The following is a 20186-nucleotide window of genomic DNA, read 5'->3' on the forward strand; positions in this document are numbered from 1 at the left end:
GGAGCCCCTGAGGTGGCTTTGGGGCCCTGGGGACCATGTGGGAACCCCCAAAGGGCTTCAGGACTGGAAAGGCTTCAGGCCCTGGGGTGGTTGTAGGGTCCTGGGGACCGTGCAGGGACCCCAAAGGGCTTCAGGACTGGGGACGCTTCAAGACCAGGCTGTGGGGTCCCTGGGGACCGTGTGGGGACCCCAAAGTGCTTCAGGACCAGGGAGGCTTTGGGACCAGGGAGCCCTTGGGGTGGCTGTGGGGTCCCTGGGGACTGTGCGGGACCCCCCCAAGGGCTTCAGGACCGGGGATGCTTTGGGACAGGGAAGCCCCTGGGGTAGCTTTGGGTCCCTGGGGACCGTGTGGAGACCCCAAAAGGCTTCAGGACCGGGGGCACTTTGGGACCGGGGAGCCCCTGGGGACTGGGGACCTCCCGGTTCCCGGGGGGGCAGCAGCCGGGGGGCCGTGCAGCAGGGGCTCAGGGCTTCAGCCTCAGCCCCCCCCCCGTCCCGCAGCGCCTGCCCCGGGCCATACAGGACCTTGGGGACCCCCCCACGAGCCCCACCGGGACCGGGGCCCTGGCGGTGCCCCCCCCACACCAGGGGTCCCTCACCGGGCCCCCCCCCCGCCTTCACAAATGGTTCCTCCCCACCTGCCTCCCCCCTCCCCTCCCCACTCCCCCCATCCCCTCTCCACAAAGGTTCCGCCCCCCCCGCCCACCCCACAGCCCCTTCCCCCCCCTCTCCCCAGCGATGGTTCATCCCCCACACACCCCCCCCCCTCACCCTAATGGTACATCCCATACACCCCCCCCCCACATCGCTCCGCCTAGCCTGCTACCGCTCGCCCCGCCCCTCCGCCGACGCGCCTCCCCATTGGCCGGCGGGCGGGAAGGGGGCGCATGCCTCGCGTTCCGATTGGCTCAGAGGTCGCGCGGGGGGGGCGGGGCTACGGGGCCCCGGCGGCGGGGCGGGTTGCGTTGCGCGGCGGCGGCGGCGGCGGCGGCGGCGGCGGGGTCGGTGGCGGCGGCAGGAAAATGGCGCTGACGCAGGGCACCAAGCGGAAAGTCTGCTACTACTACGACGGTGAGGGGCCGGGGGTAACGGGGGGGGCTCGTGGGGGGCGTGGGGGGGGCTGGGGGTAACGGGGGGGGTGAGGGAGGGGGGTAATGGGGGGGGTGAAGGGGGTAAAAGGGGGGTAAAAGGGGGTAAAAGGGGGGTAAAAGGGGGTGGGGGGTGTGAGGGGGGGTTTTGGGGGGTAATGGGGGGGTTGAGGGGGGTTAAAAGGGGTTAAGGGGGGTAAAAGGGGGTTAAAAGTGGGTTAAAAGGGGGGTGAGGGGGTGTGAGGGGGGATTTTGGGGGGTAATGGGGGGTTTTGGGGGTGATGGGGGGGTAGGAAGGGTAGGGGGCAGGGTAGAGGTTGGGGGCACTGAGGGGGGGTAGGAATTAGGGGGGGCACTGGGGGGGCTAGGAAGGGTGAGGGGGGCATTGGGGGGGGCTAGGAATTTGGGGGGGCACTAAGGGGGCTAGGAATGGTATGGGGGGGGCTCTGGGGGTACTAGGAAGGGTTGGGGGGGCAGGGTAGGGGCGGGGGGCACTGAGGGGGGAGGGATAGGAATGGGGGGGGGGCATTGGGGGAGGCTAGGAATAGTGGGGGGGCACCGAGGGGGGCTAGAAATGGTGATGGGGGTGTTGGGGGGGGGCTAGGAAGGGTGATGGGGGCACTTGGGGGGGCCTGGGGCACTGAGGGGGGTGGGTTAGGAAGGGTAGGGGGGTGATGGGGGGGCTAGGAAGGGTGTAGGGGGTACTGAGGGGGGTTAAGAATGGCGTTGGGGGCACTGGGGGGGGGTTAGGATGGGTGTGGGGCACAGCAGGGCCAGGGGGTGTTGGGGGGGGGGGATTGAGAAGGGCTGGGGGCAAGGGGAAGGCGGGGGGGCAGCCCTAGGGGGAGCAGGAGGGAGAAGGGGCTGGGGGTGATCCCAAGGCTTTGGGGTGGGGAGGGGGCAGGGGGGGCTGGGGGAGCCCCCAAAAAGGGCTTGGGGGGGGGCCCGGGGGGGCCGAACCTCCATTAGGGGGGCACAGAGGCTCTTCAGGAACTCCTGCTTGGGATGGGGGCCAGCCCCATGGTGTATTTTTTTTGGGGGGGGTCCCAGCATCCCGGGGCATCGTTCAGTCCCATCTCAGGCTGCAGGCTGGCAGATTTCTTTCTTCTCTCTTTTCCAAGGCTGGGGGGGGATGGTTTTGGGCTCTGTAACCCCCCCTCATTGGGACAGGGTCGTAACGGGGGGTGGGAGCTGCCTGCAGCCCCCGCTGGGTTCCTCAGGCACTTTCCCCACATCCTGCCCTTCATCCCGGGGTAAAAATCGTGGTAAACGGCCCACCTCGGGGCCTGTTTTCAGCCCTCCGGAGGCGGTGGGGGTGCTGCGGGGTCCCCTCCCCCCCCCCCCTAACGCGGAGGCTTTGGGTCTGCGAGGTCAAATAAAAACTTTTCACCGCTGTTTTTCCTTCCTAAGCGGACGTGCTTCGCCGGCGAGCAGCAGAGCGAGGGGTTTCGTGGGCCAGGCAGGCAAAAAAAGGGCTTCGATCGCTTCCCAGGAGCTGGGGGGGGGCAGCCCCGGGGCGGGAGGGGGGTGTCTCTGGCTGTGACCCCCCGTGACAGCAAAACCAGCGGGGTGCCGGGGCTGTGAGCGCTGCAGGAGCGCTCTCAGGAAGCACCAAAACCACCTCCAAACTTCCTCCTGCACCCCGAGAGTGTTGTGGGGTCGCGGGGGAGCTGCTCAGGTCCTCAACGACCCCAGACCCTAAGAGGCACGGGGCGGGGATGCCCTGAGCGGGGGGTACCCCTGCACGGTGTCCCCGTGAAACGAGCGCTGTCCCCTCCTCGTTCACTCCCTGGGTTGGTTTTAGTGCTTTATTTCTGCTCTTTTACGAGGGGCTGGCAAACACCCGCAGCCCGTCCTGGGGTGAAGGTGTGCTTTTTCTTTGTCGGGGAAGGTGTAAACTGCACTTAGGGGAGGCCGGCTTGCTCGGGTGTCATGCAGGGAGCTTAGGGCTGGGCAATCTTGGCACAGTAACGCCCCAAAATGAGGTCCCTGAGCCATAAAACTCAGATGGGAGAAGGAAACTGCAGTGGGGATCAGCACCGAGCTGCTGGGAAGGGTCCGGGCACAGGGGGGAGGCTGGGAGAAAGCAGCTGGGGACCACGGGGGTCCTTCCTGGGGCCCCCGAGGTGCACGGGGGGTGTGTAAGGTTAGAACTGCCCTGGGGGTGACTCCTTTATTAGCAGGGTCTCCCATCTTCTAGATGGGCTTTTGAGCATCCCTACCTGGTTCCCCAGAGCTCGATTTCACCCCATTTTGCTGTAATTTTGGGGTTTGGGATTTGGTGGTGACTCGTCACCCGGTTAAAACCCCTCGCTGCAGACCGAGGACGCCCGGTCTCGCTGCAGGACCCACAGAATGGTTTGGGGTCGGGCTTTGCGCCGTTCCCATCCCGCTGAGCAGCAGGCAGGGCCGTGCTGCGAGGAAGTGGCAGTTTGCTGAGTGCTGAGGCCGGTGACGAAATAGCTCCCAGCTGAGTCACAGCCGGGCTGGGCTGGGTCTCCTGCTCCCTAAAGTGACTGCGAGCTGTAAAACTACGTGCACAACCCGCTGTGATTTCCCAATAAACCAGGGCTCATCAGGTGCTGCTGCTGCTCGTGCCATCCCCTGCTCCTGGCAGCCCTCGGGCTCTGCGTCCCGTAGCCAAATGGCAAAATCCAACAATTAAATTTTGTGAAAAAATTCATGAAAATAAGTGCCCTGGGAGAGGAGGGGGCAAACAGCGGTGCCTGCTGTGAGAGCAGCGTGAGCTCAGCTTTATGAGGCAGGGGAATATCGGGGTGGGGAGGTGACCTGGGGTAAACCCACAGATGGGTGACGGCCCCGTGGCTTCACTCTGGTCGTGTCTGGAGGAATTTGTGTTTTTCCCCGCTGTAACAAACTCCCTTCTGTCCCCAGGTGATGTTGGAAACTATTATTATGGCCAGGGGCATCCGATGAAGCCCCACAGGATCCGGATGACCCACAACCTGCTGCTGAACTACGGCCTCTACAGGAAGATGGAGATCTATGTAAGTGAGGAGAAATGTGTATGGGAGATGGTAGTTCAATCGTCAGCTCTTAGTTTAATGAAAGAAAAGAAAAACTTCAATGGTTGTACTGATGCATTTCTCCTTTCTTCCGTTCCCATTTCACGGAGATGCTCTGTGCATCAGATAAGCTTTGGAGACTGGAAAATTGGTTTTCTCTCTGTAACTTCAATATTTTCTTTGTCTAGATGTGTAATGTGTTCCACTCTGTGGTAATGGCATCCTTGCCTTTGAGAATAAGTTCCTCTTGTCTATTGCTGCTGGTTTGGTTGTTTGTTTTCTTCTTTCCCTGGGAGTAAATCTGGGACTGGAAACGGGCTTTAGGGGAGAGATGTGTTTCCAAACAAGCCTTTGCTCTTCTTTGTCCTTGCAGCGCCCTCACAAGGCAAACGCAGAAGAAATGACCAAGTACCACAGCGACGACTACATCAAGTTCCTGAGGTCTATCCGCCCCGATAACATGTCTGAGTACAGCAAGCAGATGCAGAGATGTAAGCTGCGGGCGTAGTGCTGTAGTGCTGCCAGTGCTAAGTTTGTGCGCCTGGGATTCCTGGGCGAGCTTTAGAAGGTGGCGATAAGCAGAGCAGGAGGAACCCTTGGAGGCTGTCTTCCTCCTGACTTGGTTTTTTATTTACCTGGTAAATCCAGCGTTTTAAAAACCAATATGCCAGAAGAGCTGAGGAGAACCCTTTGGCCTGGTGGTCTTTTTTGATCTTATGTTTTAATGGAAATTCTTCTAAGTTACCTTCCTGGCTCAGAGATGACCGAACTACTCTATTTATGAGCTACATGGATTTTGTGATCGTTTAACTTTAACCAAAGGTCTCAGGGTGGGAAAGGGCTATTTATTTATTTATTTATTTATTTATTTATTTTTAAAAAGCTCATCAATCATGTCCAAAATCTGTAGTTATTCTGAAGGCTTTTCAGAGCAACGGCAGTTTGGAAGCGGGGAAGTTTGAGATGCACAATGGTGCCTGTCCACTTGGTATTAGAATGGTTTTTGTTTTTTTTCTTGACATGTTCTCCATTCTCTTCCAACCTCTACAGTCCACAAAAGCACTGAAAACCTCTTGGCCACTTTAACGTTACAGAAACCTTTTTTGGGTTTATGTGCAGCTCTGAGCTGAAGTCCTTTGGCAATGACTGTCTAGGTTTCTAGCTAGTAAGGACAAATAGATGGGGAAGGCTTGGGGTTCATTTAAAGTGTTTTGATGATGCACACTGCGTTCCTCGAGAGCAGAAAAAAAGCCCATGGGATTCATTTATGTGCAATAAGTGTAATTTCCAAATTAAACGAAATACGGGTCTCAGGTCTGAAGTAGGGGCACTTGGAAATCTGCTATGAGCTGAAATACTCATGGCTGAAATAGATATTTAGGCATGAGCGTGTGAGAGACATGACTAATATATACTGAAAGACTTCCTACAGTAAATAATATGCCTTAATATACCAAAGTACATATTTACACAGTGAACTGTTTACCCCTGGAGCTGATATGGCTCATAAACACCCACTCTGCTCTCTGGTAGTCCACATTTTCTGTGCTGTATTTCCACAGAACTATATTTACCTGAAGGAGGCAAAATAAGAAAATTAATCTTAAACACGCATAGGACAGGTCTTTTCTTCAACAAGGCCTGTAAAATGCAAACCTCTGCCTAGCTAAAGGGCTATCACGGGAGGCTCAGAAGGGATTAGTGGTACAGGAGACAAGGTCACTGCTCCTCGGTACGGTGACAGGTCTCTGTAGCCTGCTTTAGCTTTCCTTTCAGGAAAGGGTAAGGGCTGGGATGTCCACAAGGATGTTTCCACGTCCGTACTGGACTCTGTCTCAGATACAAAGATCCTCACGCACCCACTGTAAGGAGGAAAGAGCATCTGCACCTCTTGTCTTGCTTTATGCCTCTAGCCAAGCGATTGACCCCAGTTATTAATATCCCTCCCTCCCTCCCTGGTAGTCCTGGCAGCTTCTAATGGGAAGCCTCCCTGGCTTCTGCCATACAGCAGCTCCTCCTGTCTTTGCCAGCAGAGCAGAGGAAAACCCTCAGACACTGTCAGTGCTGCCCACAAAGTTCTGAGGGGCAGTGAAGGTAATGAACGGTTTCTAATTTAATTTTGCTAATGCCGTGTTGCCTGTCCAAGGAGTTGAGAAGACTGCGCCGCAGCCTAAAAAGCAAAGTGTTTAATTTGCTGTAATGGGAAGCATGCAGAAACAGATGACTTGAATTCTCCTCGCTTCACAGGAAAAGCTTCTTTGAGTTAATTATTCAAACTCTGCTGTTTGCTATGCCCTGCTGAAACAATTGGGAAGGGAGAACAATTACTTCCTTTGAGTGTCGTGATGGGCATTGTCCTTTTCAGAGATCTGTGTCCTGCACGGAGACCATTCAGTTCCCTTATCACATCATCTAAAGACTGCGTACTGTTGAGTTTCTAATGCTGAGATCTGCAGCTTCTGCCTTTCCCATTAAGCAGAGAAAAGAAAACATTTTAGAGAGATTGCTACAAAAATACAGATTTTTTTTTTGCTTGTGAAAGCAAACCTTGCAAAATCTCGTTTGGATCCAAGCCTGCTGTTACTGCTTTGATTTATGATGGTGAGGGCTGCTGGCTATTTGCAGGGGCTGTGCTGACCAGCACGCCCTGCCAGAGCAGAGCCAAATCCTGTAAATGAGCTGCTGTGACAAGGGGCACGGGGGTTTCTGCTAGGGACGTGTCCTGGTGTTGCACAGCTCTGCTCCATAGCATCTCCCTGCTGCTCACTCTTTCGAGGTTCTGCATCTCTTCGTGGTGCGCCCCAGCAGATGGCGTGCCTCTCTCAGCACAGCCCCTGGCACTGGTTTTCCTGTGCTCCTACCACATGCACAAGGGTCAGGAGCACCTTCCCGGCAGCAGCAACCTTTTTGCCTCATCAGGCAACCTCAGGCTGATTGTTTTTGTGTACAATGATTCCTTTGTGGTTATTTTTTCTGTTGGTTAAAATGCTTATCTGGTTAGTTTTTAAAAGCAGATCGGTAGCATAAGCTTCGGCGTTTATCTGTGGCTTTGTCTTACTCATTCTTGTGTATTCTTTTCAAGTCAACGTTGGGGAGGACTGCCCCGTGTTCGATGGGTTGTTTGAGTTTTGTCAGCTCTCTGCTGGAGGCTCCGTTGGTAAGCTTGCAACTCATCTGTTCTTTTCTTCTCCTGAGCAGATGTATGTAATCCTTGTAGGTGGTGCTGGGGAAGCCCTGGGACTCTTTCTGAGTTCTTTAATAATTAGACCCAGATTTCTTGTCACGTTACAATTCAAGCCTTACACACTGGCAGATCCCTTTGTGTTTGTGGTGCATAGCTTCACGAGTTGGGGTTACTGCAGCGACTGGACGAAGGAGCCTGTGAGTGATAGAACAACATGTGATAGACAAAACCCCAGCTGCAACATATTTAATTTAAAAAAAATCGATGTGAGCTTTACAGGAAAAAAAAGTTGTAAAAATATTGCTCTGAGTAGGTGTAGCCTGGAAAGCAGAAAGGGGTTACTTAAAGCCACTGGCTCGGGGCCTGAGGCAAGAGGGAATCGAAAGCTGGAACATTTAAAATGCTTTCTCTGTTTTCAAATACTTTGTTGCAGAAAGTCTTGGTATTACCAAACCGGGTTGCTGTGCAAAGGCCTTAAAGCTTGGTGGCCGCTACTCCTGCGGTGACATCTAGAAATCTTTGTTTCCTGGAACAGGGCTCAGCAGCGCGTCCCAGGGCTGACTGCAGCGTGCTCTGCGGTCCCAAGGTTGCACGTTCCACAGAATGTAGCATTTGTTTCCATCCTTGGAGACTTGCAAAATTGCAGAAAGTTTGGGAAGGAGCTGGGGGAAGAGAACTTCCTTTGTCTACATGCATATTCGGCGACTGACCCAAGCATATATGGGATAAAACCATTTGTTAAATCTCGTGCCTGTGGCCCTGAGAAATCTCCTCTGTCTTTAACTGTGCCCCGAGCTAGATGCTGCGGGATTGTTTGTGCACATTTTGTGCTCTGAGGCATAAATGGGAAGCTGTTAAAAGTGTGAGCAGGCACAGGAGTGGCTGCGTTGCTCTTCCCTTGTCTCTGTTAGCTTGTTGAGCCGGCCACCGTTCGAACCCTTGGCTTGGGCTTGTGCCCAAAAGCACACAGAAACAGTGAGGTGGTGACAAGGGACCTGTGCTTTACCCCTCTGTCCCTGCCATGGGTACTCTGCCCTTGTGCTAACGGTTTCTAATCCTTCTCCCAACAGCCAGTGCTGTGAAGCTGAACAAGCAGCAGACAGACATCGCTGTGAACTGGGCAGGGGGCCTTCACCACGCTAAGAAGTCGGAGGCTTCTGGCTTCTGCTACGTCAACGATATTGTCCTAGCCATCTTGGAGCTACTCAAGTAGGTGGATTCCTTACCGCTCTTTGAGTCCTTACCACTCCTTGTCGCTTTTTTTAGCTGTGTATTTCAGGGAGGTCTTAGTGAGCTACCTCTTTGGGATGTGGTGCCCTCTCTGCAGAAGGGCTGTGTCCCGTTGTGGCTCTGTGCGGGAAGCAGAAGGCTTGGAGCATTGTGTGGTTGCTCTTAGGCCCTCCTCCTTCCCCTGAGAGAAAGGGGGCACAGCTGTAAGATGTGTCTGCTGGTTAGCACCCTGACAGCTTTTGGCTCAAGGCAAAGCTCAGTGGGAGGCTTGGACGTAAAAACGCAGAGTCCATTGGCTGAATCTGAATAAACTGAGTCAAGTCTGCCTTCAGAGATCAGCTGCAGCAGTCAAAGCCACTTTGTTTTCCTTGGTGATTCTGTTCCACTGCTGACTGAGGCACGTGCCCATTCTCCACACTTCTGGTGCCCGTAGACACCAGAGCGACAGCTGCTTGGAGCTGTGCAGCCTCAGGATCAGCACCGAGCTCTTTGCCCTCTGCCCACGTACTCTGCTGGGGAGGGCTCTTCCTGCTCTGAAGAAACACAGCATTTTGACTCCTTTCTGATCCTAGGTATCACCAGAGAGTGCTGTACATTGACATTGATATTCACCATGGGGATGGCGTGGAGGAAGCCTTCTATACCACAGACCGTGTGATGACCGTGTCCTTCCATAAGTACGGAGAATACTTCCCAGGAACAGGGGACCTACGGGTGAGAACGAAGGCTTAGCAGAAAACTCCTGAAATTCCTAACTAAAATCACTGCTCTCCTGGGTTTTCCTGCTTTAAATAATGCTCTCAAAGTAGCATCCTTTTAGTGAGAGCAAAGGTGTATACGTGAGGCAGCTGGCTTGGCTCTTGGAGTGGGTGCTTTGGTCCTGTGATCATGGTCTGGGTAGCCATAAAATCACGGCTGTGATATTGGTCATTTAGCAGCCTTCTGGTGGAATTATGCTCAGAGAAGTGACTCTGAAGATGGGGTCTGGGTCACCTGCAGCTTCTTCCAAGCTCAGTTTGGTCCCACAAGCTTTTTGTGGAAGTTTATCAGGGAGTGCCTTTGTGTGTGTTGGTGCATCTTGCTGGCGTTTCTTCCTCTGAGTCAGTTCTGTGCGTTAAGGAATCGCATGGTGGTCACGGTGGCACTCTTTCAAGTCAGGTACAGATGTGGTATCAGGTTGGAAGTAGAATTTTGACCACCAGTTTTACAGCTGTGGAAGAGAGTGGCTGTTGCCAGTGGAGTGGGAGGCTGTGTGCTCAGAACAACATGAAGGTGACAGTGGTAGATTCTTGTTCCCTGAGCAGAGAGCCAAATGCACCCACGTACACTAAATACCTGCTGGTGGGGTCAACTGGCTCTTGCCTTCTGATGGACAATATTTGTGTTGTAGGTGATTCTCTGGTGACCTTATGGTCTCTCCTCTCTTTAACAGGACATTGGTGCAGGCAAAGGCAAGTACTATGCTGTCAACTACCCTCTCCGTGATGGAATCGATGATGAGTCCTATGAGGCGATATTCAAGCCGGTGAGTGGCTTTGCTGGGTGATGCTTTGTGCATCATACTCTGTCGTTGGGTACTCGTGGAGCCGTTCTTTGGGGAGACTCAAACTGCTGTTATGAGTTTCTTCGGGGGCTGTATTTCTCCCTAACAATTGCAGCCTGTCATCAGTAAGCTTTTCGTTGCAAGAGCCCCAGTGTTACCAGTACAGGGGAGCCAACAGCTGTGGGAACACTAGGGATGTCTTCTTGTTGCTTGCTGACGTGGACATTACTGTGTTGTTGTGACACTGTCCTGTGGAGAAAGTGTAACAATGGGTTTCTTGTTTAGGTGATATCTAAAGTGATGGAGACGTTCCAGCCTAGCGCAGTTGTCTTGCAGTGCGGGTCGGATTCTCTGTCAGGAGACAGGCTGGGTTGTTTTAATCTGACCATCAAAGGTAAGAGTACAGTGCTTCCATCAAAATACCAAGGCCTGGTCTGTGATCCTGAGAGGCCAGAACTGTATTGTACAGTGCCTGTGTTAAACTGGCACAAATAATCGGTTTTCACTGAGAAGTTTGTCCTTTATGTCATGAAGCTATGGCCTTTTTTCCCCGCTGCCTTTGCTTCAGGTCATGCCAAGTGTGTGGAGTTTGTAAAAAGTTTTAATTTGCCTATGCTGATGCTGGGAGGAGGTGGCTATACGATCCGCAACGTGGCTAGATGCTGGACCTACGAAACTGCTGTGGCTTTGGACACTGAAATCCCAAACGGTAATAATTCTCCCCTGCAGTGTTTGAGGCAAGACAAAGGGACAATGACTATCTGGTAACAGAGCTCAGGGACACAATGTTGCTGCAGGAGAGGCAGGAACCCTAAGATGTTTCTTTAGCTCTTGATTATTACCATGGAAGAGCTTTTTAATTCTCTGATTTTCAGTAGCTGTTGCTTACGTTACATTTCTGTAGGTCTCTCCTCCATTAAAAGGTACCCAGCAGGTTTGTTGTTGTACTGAAATGAGATGACCTTCAACTGAAAACTTTTGTGTGCACTGAGCGTGTTTAACTGCCAAGTAAGCTTAGGCTCTTGTTGCTAAGCTATCTGCTTTGATCTGAGTTTGGGCTATGAAAGCGTCAGCTCCTACCCCTAGGAAAATGCAGTTGTGCTCTTATGTAGCACTGAAGCCCACTGTGTATGAGGTATTTCATTACTGGTTCATTGTTAATTTGGGCTTTTGTTCTATTTTAACTTGCCTGCAGAACTTCCATATAACGACTATTTTGAGTACTTTGGACCAGACTTTAAGCTGCACATCAGTCCCTCCAACATGACTAACCAGAATACCAACGAGTATCTCGAGAAGATCAAGTAAGTGTTTGCTCCTCTTCACAAGACTGACACCTTCTTCTGGGGGCTTCAGAGCCGTGGGTGGCTTCTTGCTGACGGAGGTATTCCTTTTCTGGGCGGCTCTAGGCAACGTCTCTTTGAGAATCTGCGCATGCTGCCTCATGCCCCTGGTGTCCAGATGCAGCCAATTCCCGAAGATGCTGTTCAGGAAGACAGTGGAGATGAAGAGGAAGAAGATCCTGAGAAACGCATTTCAAGTAGGCACTTGCCTCTGGCATAGCTGCATTGCCTTGCTGGGAAGTGTACAGCTTTGGGCCTCAGGGTGCCAAAGCTGAACGGGATCAGTTAGCTGGAGAACTGTGCAGGCACTAAACTGAATTACCTTACAAAGACAGGAGGATACGTGATTTAGATTTATTTTAATTCTGGAGTCGTTCAGTTTGAATCTGTTTCCAGTGTTCTGATTGATTTTGTAATGAAGCAATGAGGCTGAGTACTGCGGGGCTGGTAGATTTCTTCTCCCTGGGAGAAATGTCTCCCTGGGAGACAATTTCCATAAAGAAAGAACTTAGGCCTTAATGTGAGAATTTAAACAGTTCCTGTGATGTAGGTGCAATGACAGTCTCCCAGAAAGTATTCTATCAGGTTTGATCCCAGAAGTTGCCTGCCTCAGTGAAAATGCTAGTTTTTATCCAGATTGGCTGATGGCCTTTAGATCTGGCAGTCAGATTTTCTCAGTGTGAAGTTGGTTAACCTGCTTATGCTGTCAAGTCTAGACATCACGCTGTATCTAATCCAAGCTCTACATGTGATCTTAGATCTTAAGCAGGAGCAGTCAGAAGTGATCAGTTAAAAGAGACGGCAGGTAGAAAGATGAAGTGCTTTCGCTGTGGCCTAATTGTGACTTACGTAGATTTATCAGTTCTTTCCCACGTGTGTAGATGCACTTGGAGAAGTTAGTGCTCGGTGTCTTCTGACTTTTAACTCTGCTGAAACAACCTCTTCTCCCCTTCACGTTCTCAGTCCGCAATTCTGATAAGAGAATATCGTGTGATGAAGAATTCTCTGACTCTGAAGATGAAGGGGAAGGAGGGCGCAAAAACGTTGCCAACTTTAAGAAAGCGAAGCGTGTGAAAACAGAAGAGGAAAAGGAGGAAGAGGAAAAGAAAGGTAAGATTGGAAGCCCTCCCAGCTGCATGGAACTTTGCCTGGTGTGTGCTTTCCTACCGTTCTACCATGTCTTTTTTTTTAATTTTTTTTTTCTTTCTCATTTCCAGAGGAAAAAGAAGAGGAAAAAGCAAAAGAGGAAAAACCAGAACCCAAAGGGTGAGCCCCGTGTCTCTTGGCTTGGCAATTAACTGGCTGCCTTTGTACTTCCTTGTGCATTCCCCCGATGGGTTATTGTGTAACTTGTGGGGTTGGAAGGGAGATGTGGTAGCTGGGATGGCTTTGTCATGGGGAGAAGTTTGCATAGGTAGAACAGCACACCTGATAAAGCACTGTGAAAGCCCTCAAAGAAAAGGGCTCAAAAGTACTGTGTATTCAATACATTACTAGTTTTAGGGGGAGATTGACATCAGAGTATGGTGTTTTTAGGATGGGCTATCTGATCAGCCTTTTTAAGGCTGCAGCTCTAGCTTGGGTACAGCCTGAGGTACTTGTTTAAACCATATTCTTCCCTATTTCCTTCCACAGGGTGAAGGAAGAGACAAAATCTACCTAAGATGGCTGCAGCTGGACAGTCCCTGTCAGTGCATAGTTATCATAGGTTAGCTTCTCCGGTTGCCTCCCATTCCACAGGATTTATATTTTATATATGTTTCTGTATATATTTCTATATAAATATATAAATGACTTGAGAACTGTAAATTATTCCTTGCTGCACTCCTCTGGGAGCAGATAGGGAGGATTCTGCGGAGTAGAGAGACCTGCACTGCCCAGGATTGGTGACTGGGAAGTTTCACTCTTGCCTTCCACTGCCTCCTTAGTGTGTCTTTTAAAAAAATCACTTCCTTTCTTTACTCTCCTCTGAAGTAACCGCCCTTGGAAAAGAATAATTTAAGTAGAAGTAGTATCTGCATTTCAGGTTAGGTGGAAAGATGGCCATGAAACTTTTTTCTTTTTTTCTTTTTTCTTTTTTCTTTTTTTTTTTTTTTGATGGGAGATATGAATTCCCAAACGAAGCCTGTGAGAGAAGACTGACTATTCCTTTGGTCTTCAGTCTGATTCCACCATGGCAAGTAACTGCAAGCTGGTGCCGCTTCTCAGGGTCAAATAGTGCAGTTCTTGAATAGAGTTGGCTACCTCCCTGCAGCAAACTTGTGGAAAGAGATGAAGCAGCTTAAAAGCAGATCTGAAAATTGCTTGAGTGAATCTGCCCAAGAGCCCTGCAGGTGCAGATCTGGAAAATGCAAAACGAAAATCACCCTAATGTGGTGGTTAACATTTTCCAAGATCTTGCAGATCCAGTTAGTGTGGCAGCATTATGCATCTCGAGTAAGAGAAGGCGTGAAGTTTTTATACATTTTTTTCTATACTTATGCCCCTCTTTGCAGGGGGGAGGTGAGTTACTGCCCGTCTGGCCGCCTGCTTCGCTTTTCCAGCTTGTTCTGCCCTCAGCTACGTGTGCTGTAATTTGCTTTCTCTATCCCGATCTGTGTCCTAACTGAAACCACGGCAGAAATTCCCAAGTCGTGTAAAGACCAGACAAACCGAGCCCAGCTGAAGCGTCTTGTCGACATGTGTCGCTCACTGAAAAACTTCTCTGAAGTGAAGCATACAAATGTTTTCAGGTTGAACCTCTCCTCTCTTTGCTCTCAAGGCCAGTAAATAGGGAGAACTTTTTATCAGCAGTCTGAGCTGTTATCTGTACAAGGGAACAGCAGATGGGGCTCTGTACATTTTTATAACTACTCCTCTTCCTACTCCCACACATTATCTCACACCCAAAGGTCTTTTGTGATCAGAACTGGCCTTTCTCTTGCATCTCGTTTTGTACAGCTGATCGGTAGATGAGCTTTCTGTGAAATGCTTTGCTGAGCTCCAACTTTGCAGAAGTTTTGCAGGCAGTTTTGACTCGCTGCTCTCCTTTCTCAGGGGGATTCCTCTGTCCATAAGAGGATCTGTACCTCCCACGGAGTGCTGCTGATGGTTTCAACTCTAATAATGCTGCTAACTTAACACAGGTTATTTTTAAAATGTTTTATTTTTTTAAATACTTTTTTTCCCTTTTCCACCGTAAGTTTTTTAGTCTCTTGGAATCTGAGTGACGTCTCACTCCCGCTCTTCAGTGTTTGTATGTGAAGCGAGAGAGATCAGTGTATCTTTGTGTCTGGGGGGGGAAATATATTGTGGTTTTTTAAAGATGCTTTTATTTTGAATTTTGAGAACCTTTGTAATAAAACTGGTACATTTCTATGGTTGGCCTGAGTTTGTACTGCTTTGTGCTGAGAGGAAACACTTGGATAGAGTGGGAGGGTGGTTGGTTTTCAGAGTCACTACTGGAAAATGTTGCGGTGGCTTTATGGTGATCATAGTGTAGTGTAGATCCCTACAACAAAAAAAATGACAGTGGCTTTGAAAAGAAATGTAAGGCAAGATTATTTTTCCCCCTCTTTTGGTTTTTTTTGGGGGAGTGGCTAGGTATATTGGTTCAAATGCATCTACTGAAGCCTGTAGCATTGTATACGGAACATGCTCCATGCTGCATGTAAAAGAATGCTTCAGTTCCTTTGGTAGATGTTGATATTTCCTTGACTTATTTTTTTGTTCCCCTGCATTTGATAAAATAGCCTCGAAATTCTCCTTGTGACCCTTTCTCTCCAGAAAAGGTAAGTTGAAATGCTGTACATTTTGTGTGCTCACACCTCTTCTACTGAGGATCGTGGGGGCAGTTCTTGTCCTCCTGAAATTGCAGCCAGGTTCTCCTCCAGCAGCACTGCTGATGCTGATTGGGGTTGCAGCTTGGTGGTACAGTGCTTCATGCACTGACTCTTGCTCTGAAAGCAATGTTAGTCTGGAAAGGGAAAAATAGGTTATAGGAAGGGAGTATATTATATATTTTTTTGCATGAGCTTAAATGGTTTTAATGCGGTATTTAATTGAAAAAAATAAAATTAGGAGCAGGTTAATTTTGCACTGAGTGCTGATCACAGCTGAAATGCACATGGAAGGTTCCCAAGCCCAATCCGTTCTTTAGGTAGTTAAAGAAAAGCTTTGAGTGGCTCAGCTGCCTTTCAGTGCTGTAACAATACTCCGGGAAACTTAGCTATCCTTCTCCCCCCAGCACACAATTAAAATCCTCTTCTCCTCGAACAAAAACAAGCGTACAATTCCAGTCACCCCTGCTATCTCATGCATGCCAATGTGCGACTGCGGCCTCCCTCCCTCCCTCCCAGCCTCTCTTAAAATGGCTGCCGCCGCGCGGCTCCGCCACAGGCCTCGAGCCCGGCACCTCTCGGCTGGGCCTGCTGCAGCTGGGCCTCGGGGGGCACGCGGAGCCATCTTCCAGCTCGGAAATAATCTGCAGATCGCAGCGCCTGCGTTTAATTTTATTTTATTGCCCCAGGTTAATGGGGATGAATGCCTGCTGCGGTTGGAAGCGGGTTGCTTGCTGTAGTTTCCCATTATTGATGATAATAAATACCTTCTGCAGTTGGAAGCGGGTTATTTGCTTTTTGTTTCCCGTTATTGATAGGAGGATGAGCTGCATAAAGCCCTTTGGGCTTCTATCGAGGGCCATGGAGGAGCTCTGGTGGCCCTGCCTTGGTGGTGCCCAGCAGCCCTCGGTCCTGGCTTCTCTCCGGGCTCCCTTTGGCAGCCCAAACAGTGGGGGCAGGTGGTTAAAGGGGGATTAGGAGCCGGCCATTAGCTGCAGGAGGCCCTGCGCTGTCCTACACAGCCCGAGGGGGCAGGAGGAGCTGCTGGGGGCTGCTGCCTTTGTGCTCTGCAGCTGCTCTGAGGTGGGCAGCAATCCTTCCTTCCCCAGGGCAGACCACAGAAGAAATAATGGAGGCATCCAAAACGCCTTCATTTTGGAAGGAAAAATCTTTGATCCTGGCTGCTAGCTCTTACAATCAGGCATGTCCCCATAGCGCAGGATCAGCTCCTTCCTAGAGCCACAAAAAATTAAACCAAACTTACACTGGGGCATCCCTAGTGAGACATCCCCCCTCCACCCCCCAGGAACCATGCTTAGGGCTCCCGAAATCAGGTACAGAGCCAAGGGGCATCCTAAGGTAGCAGTGACAAGAGGCTGGTGTGAGAAAGTCCTTTGTGGCTGTAGCTCTACATCTGCTGCAAGTCAATTAACTGCGAGCAGAGCCAGGGCTGGGGTGATTAAATGCAGCAGCTGTTGAACTAAATAAGCAACTGCTATCTTCGCTGGCCCTTGTCTGGCATCCAGGACAAGAAGGACTCAAGCTCACCCATAAAGGGGTCACCATTTATTCCTTTCAAATGTTACAATAAAACCCATACAGCTTTTTTTTTTTTTTTTAGAAGTTAGAAAATTGCAAATCAAGTGTTTTGGCCATTAAAAAATTATTTACAGAGAAAACAAATGTTGCTTCACATTATACAGCTGGCAGGCCCCCTCCCTCCACCCCAGACCCTAAAAGTTATCCCCTAGAAGCAGAATTAAACACAGCGGACTTACAAGCTTTACGGTTTTAAGCCAATAGTAAGACTTTATAAAAAAAACTAACCAGATTAGCTTTTAAACCATTGGTTTCTATAAAAAGCACAAAATACTTTAAATGAAGTCAGAACCAGGAATGTAAACTGAGAAAAAGAATCCACTGAACAGTCACTGGCTTGCTGGGCTCGGAGGAGCGTGGGGACGGTCGGGAGGCCAGCAGAGACCAGAGCAGGACGCGGGCTCTGGGGTCTTACAAACTGTAAATTCCAGTTATGTACAGGATAGTCTTCCTCCACAGTTTTAAAGGATTCAGGTAAAACTACACTCCGAGTTGTGATGGTGGTGGGAATCCAAACCAGCTTCCTAACAGGAGAGGTGGGGGCGAGGGGAAGAAATAATAATTCAGGGCTGGGTTTTAGAAAGCGCTGTCAGTTCTACACCGGAGAGGGGAGGTGTGTGGGCAAGGCAGCGAGTCCGTGGTGTTACTGGGGTGGAGAGGATGGCGCAAGAGTCTCAAGTTAGGTGGATGCCAAGCAGGCTCTACTCTTCCTTCTGCTCCGCCGCCGCGGGAGCCGTGGGCTCAGGCCCCGCGGCTTTCGAGGGCTCCTCTGGTTTGGCTGCATCCCCCTGGGGGTCCCCCGGCTGCTGTTTCTCCTCCTCCTTGCTCTCCCCTGCTTCTGCATCCTCCCTCTTGGGCTCGGCTTCCTGCTGCCCCTCGCCAGCAGCCCCGGCCCCGCTCGGCCCCGCATTGCCCCGCTCCTCCGCCTGCCCCTCCTGGGGGGGGGCCGAGGGCTCCGTCCCGCTGCCGGAGCCGGAGGGGGGCTCCTCTCCCTTGGCCTCTGCCTTGCCTTGGTCCTCCGTGGGAGAGGACGCGGAGGAGTCCCCGGCTTCTTTCTTGTTCTTCCTAAAGGAGATCCCGCTCAGCTTGAAGGACTTCTTGAACGAGAACTTCTTCTTCTTCTTGGGGGTGTCCTTGGGGGCCGCGGCGCCTTCGGGCTTCGCGTCCCCACCTTCGGCTGCGGGGGCCGGCTCGATGGCATCCTCGGCACCCAGCTCGCCCTTGCTGTCCTCCTGGGGGGGCTCGGCCGAGCCGTTGCCATTGAGGGGGGCCGCTTCGCCCCCCGCCTTGGGCGTCATGTCCCCGTTGAGCCTCAGGTGGCCGTTCTCCTGCGGGAGCAGCTCCGCGTTAGGCACACCCAGGACCCGGCACCCACTCCCCAAAAAAACCCAAATCCCCCCCCAAAAACCCTCCAAGCCCACCGCCAGCTGGGACGAGAACCCCTAAAACCCCAAATCCCTCCCACCCCACAGCCAGCTGGGGAGGGAGGGGTCACCAAACCCCCCAACACCCAAATCCCCCCAAACCCGCAGCCAGGCGGGGTGGGGCGCCCCAAAACCCCCCAAAATCCCCCCGCAGCCACCTGGGGCGGGGGGCACCGAGCCGGGAAAAGGGAAGGGGGGGAGAGACACCGGGGCGGGGGCGTTCGCACCGGGTGGGGAAGGGGAAGGGGATGGGGGGGGGGGTCCCCGCGTTGCCACCGGGCGGCGCCCGCGCTCCGCGCCCGGTGCCGGGAGGGGGGCCCGGGGCGCGGCTCGGTGCCGGCCGGTTCCGCAGCCCGGAGCCCCCCCGGGGAAGACCCCATCCATATCCTTCCCTTCTTTCCTCTCCCCCCCCAACCACGGGGTTTCGGCCGCCCCCTCCCCTCCGAGCAGCAGCCACCGCCTTTGTCTGTCTGTCTGTCCGCCCTGCCCCGGCGGTGCGCACGGTGCCTCCCTCCCGCATCCATCCCGGTTCCTTCCACGGTTCCCTCCCGGTACCCACCTGCCCGTTGGCTTTAGAGGGCTCGGTAGCGGCGGCGTGGCCGGCCGGGGGGGCTCCCCCCTCCGCCTTGGCCGCCTTGGAGCCCTGGCTGCCCATGAGTGCGGCGCCCACCCCGCCGCGGCGGCTCCGCTCGGCGCCGAGAGGCAGTGGGCGCAGCCCCCCGGCGGGGCGCTGATAAGGAGCGGGGACGGGGCGGGACGGAGCCGACACCGCCCCCGGGGCGGGGGGACCGGGCTGCAGCCACCGCCCCATCGGGGCCGGGGGGCTTCTGCCCTTCCCCACCTCCCCCGACGGCCGGGGAGCCCCCGCTGGGGATGGGGAGGGAGCCGGAGGGGGAGCGGTGCTGCCCCCGGTGCCGGCACCCCGGGGTGTCGCCCACCTTTGGGTGTCTCCCACCTTGGGGTGTCGCACACCCTGGGGTGTCGCTCACCCTAGGGTGCTGCCCGCCCCCGGGAAGGTCCCTTGGGGGTGGCATTTGGGTTGTTGTTTGGCTCGCCCCCGCACGCAGCCCGGTAGTTTGCCCCCGCAGCCCTCGCCGTCCGTTCTTGGATTTCCTGGAAAGGAAGAGTTTATGGGAAAGGAAAGTGGGACTGAGCCGAGGCCGATGCCAAGCAGCAGGGACAAGGGACAAGGGCCACAGCTCCTGTGGCGAGCCAGCAGCAGCTGGGGGGCAGCGACCTGGGCTCAGCCCTCCCGGCACCCCCAGGAGGGTCCCAAGAGCGAGACCCCCTTGTGCCAGTGGGAGCTGCCCCCCCCGTACCCCACCAGCAGCATCCACGCTCCGAGAGCTGCGCCCTGAGCCCCAAACCCTGCCACGACCCATTCCAGCACCGTGCTGGGGTCTGCAGCCCCCCCTGCCAACACCACCCCAACCCGGGCAGCCCCCAGCCCCTAGCCCCCAGCCCCCAGCCCCCAGCACCCAGCACCCAGCTGGCCGCAGGGGCCGTGCAGCATCAAGGCCAGCGTCTCCGGGGGGGGGGGGAAAAACAATGCTGGGCTGTGTGCTCTCCGCCAACAAGGTCATGTTTTGTCTCCGTCCTCCCTCCCCCCCCCCGGCGCACATCATCTCCCCCCCGTCGGAGAGAAATTGCGCTGTTAATTAAAGCAGGCGGCATCTTCCTTATTGACTTTTGGTTGCCAGTTGATAAAGCCTTTGCCCGGCTGCTGGCTCGCCCGCCCGCTCCTCGAGCCGCCTGCGAGGGGGGCAGCGGCCGTCGGGGCTGCAAGGGGGCTGCGGAGGATGTCCCGGGTCGAAAAGCACCCGGTTTTCAGAGCGTGGTGAGGCTGCTTGCTTTGGCAAGACAAACGGCCCAAGCGAGTCCATTAAATCTGTCGATAAACACAAAAATCGCCCCGTGTCTCTGCCACTTGG

The 20186-nt window shown here is 53.1% G+C and overlaps 2 protein-coding genes across 5 annotated transcripts; one reads left to right on the top strand and one right to left on the bottom strand.

The window, feature by feature from the left end:
* Positions 1–953: 953 nt before the first annotated feature.
* Positions 954–14771, top strand: HDAC1 (histone deacetylase 1). 4 transcript variants are annotated; one of them, XM_084497088.1, is made up of 15 exons: positions 954–1071; positions 3984–4096; positions 4488–4605; positions 7197–7271; positions 8369–8507; positions 9101–9242; positions 9961–10053; positions 10357–10465; positions 10640–10780; positions 11267–11375; positions 11481–11611; positions 12378–12524; positions 12632–12680; positions 13050–13122; positions 13519–14771. In XM_084497088.1, the coding sequence occupies exons 1-14, from the start codon at positions 1023–1025 to the stop codon at positions 13075–13077; spliced, it is 1443 nt and encodes a 480-aa protein (XP_084353214.1). In that variant the 5' UTR covers positions 954–1022; the 3' UTR covers positions 13078–13122; positions 13519–14771. The 4 variants fall into 4 exon arrangements, with proteins under 4 accessions (XP_084353214.1, XP_084353215.1, XP_084353213.1 ...); XM_084497089.1 differs by having other exon boundaries at positions 13910–14771; XM_084497087.1 differs by lacking the exon at positions 13519–14771 and having other exon boundaries at positions 13050–13213.
* A 2012-nt stretch (positions 14772–16783) lies between these two features.
* MARCKSL1 (MARCKS like 1) lies at positions 16784–19097 on the bottom strand. The gene is made up of 2 exons (XM_084497091.1): positions 18815–19097; positions 16784–18159 (listed from the first exon to the last, which is right to left on the bottom strand). Exons 1-2 carry the CDS (start codon positions 19064–19066, stop codon positions 17533–17535), a joined length of 879 nt encoding a protein of 292 aa, XP_084353217.1. The 5' UTR covers positions 19067–19097; the 3' UTR covers positions 16784–17532.
* Between the last annotated feature and the right edge of the window lie 1089 nt (positions 19098–20186).

Source organism: Aythya ferina (assembly GCF_964211825.1).
Source record: "Aythya ferina genome assembly, chromosome: 24".
NCBI lineage: Eukaryota > Metazoa > Chordata > Aves > Anseriformes > Anatidae > Aythya > Aythya ferina.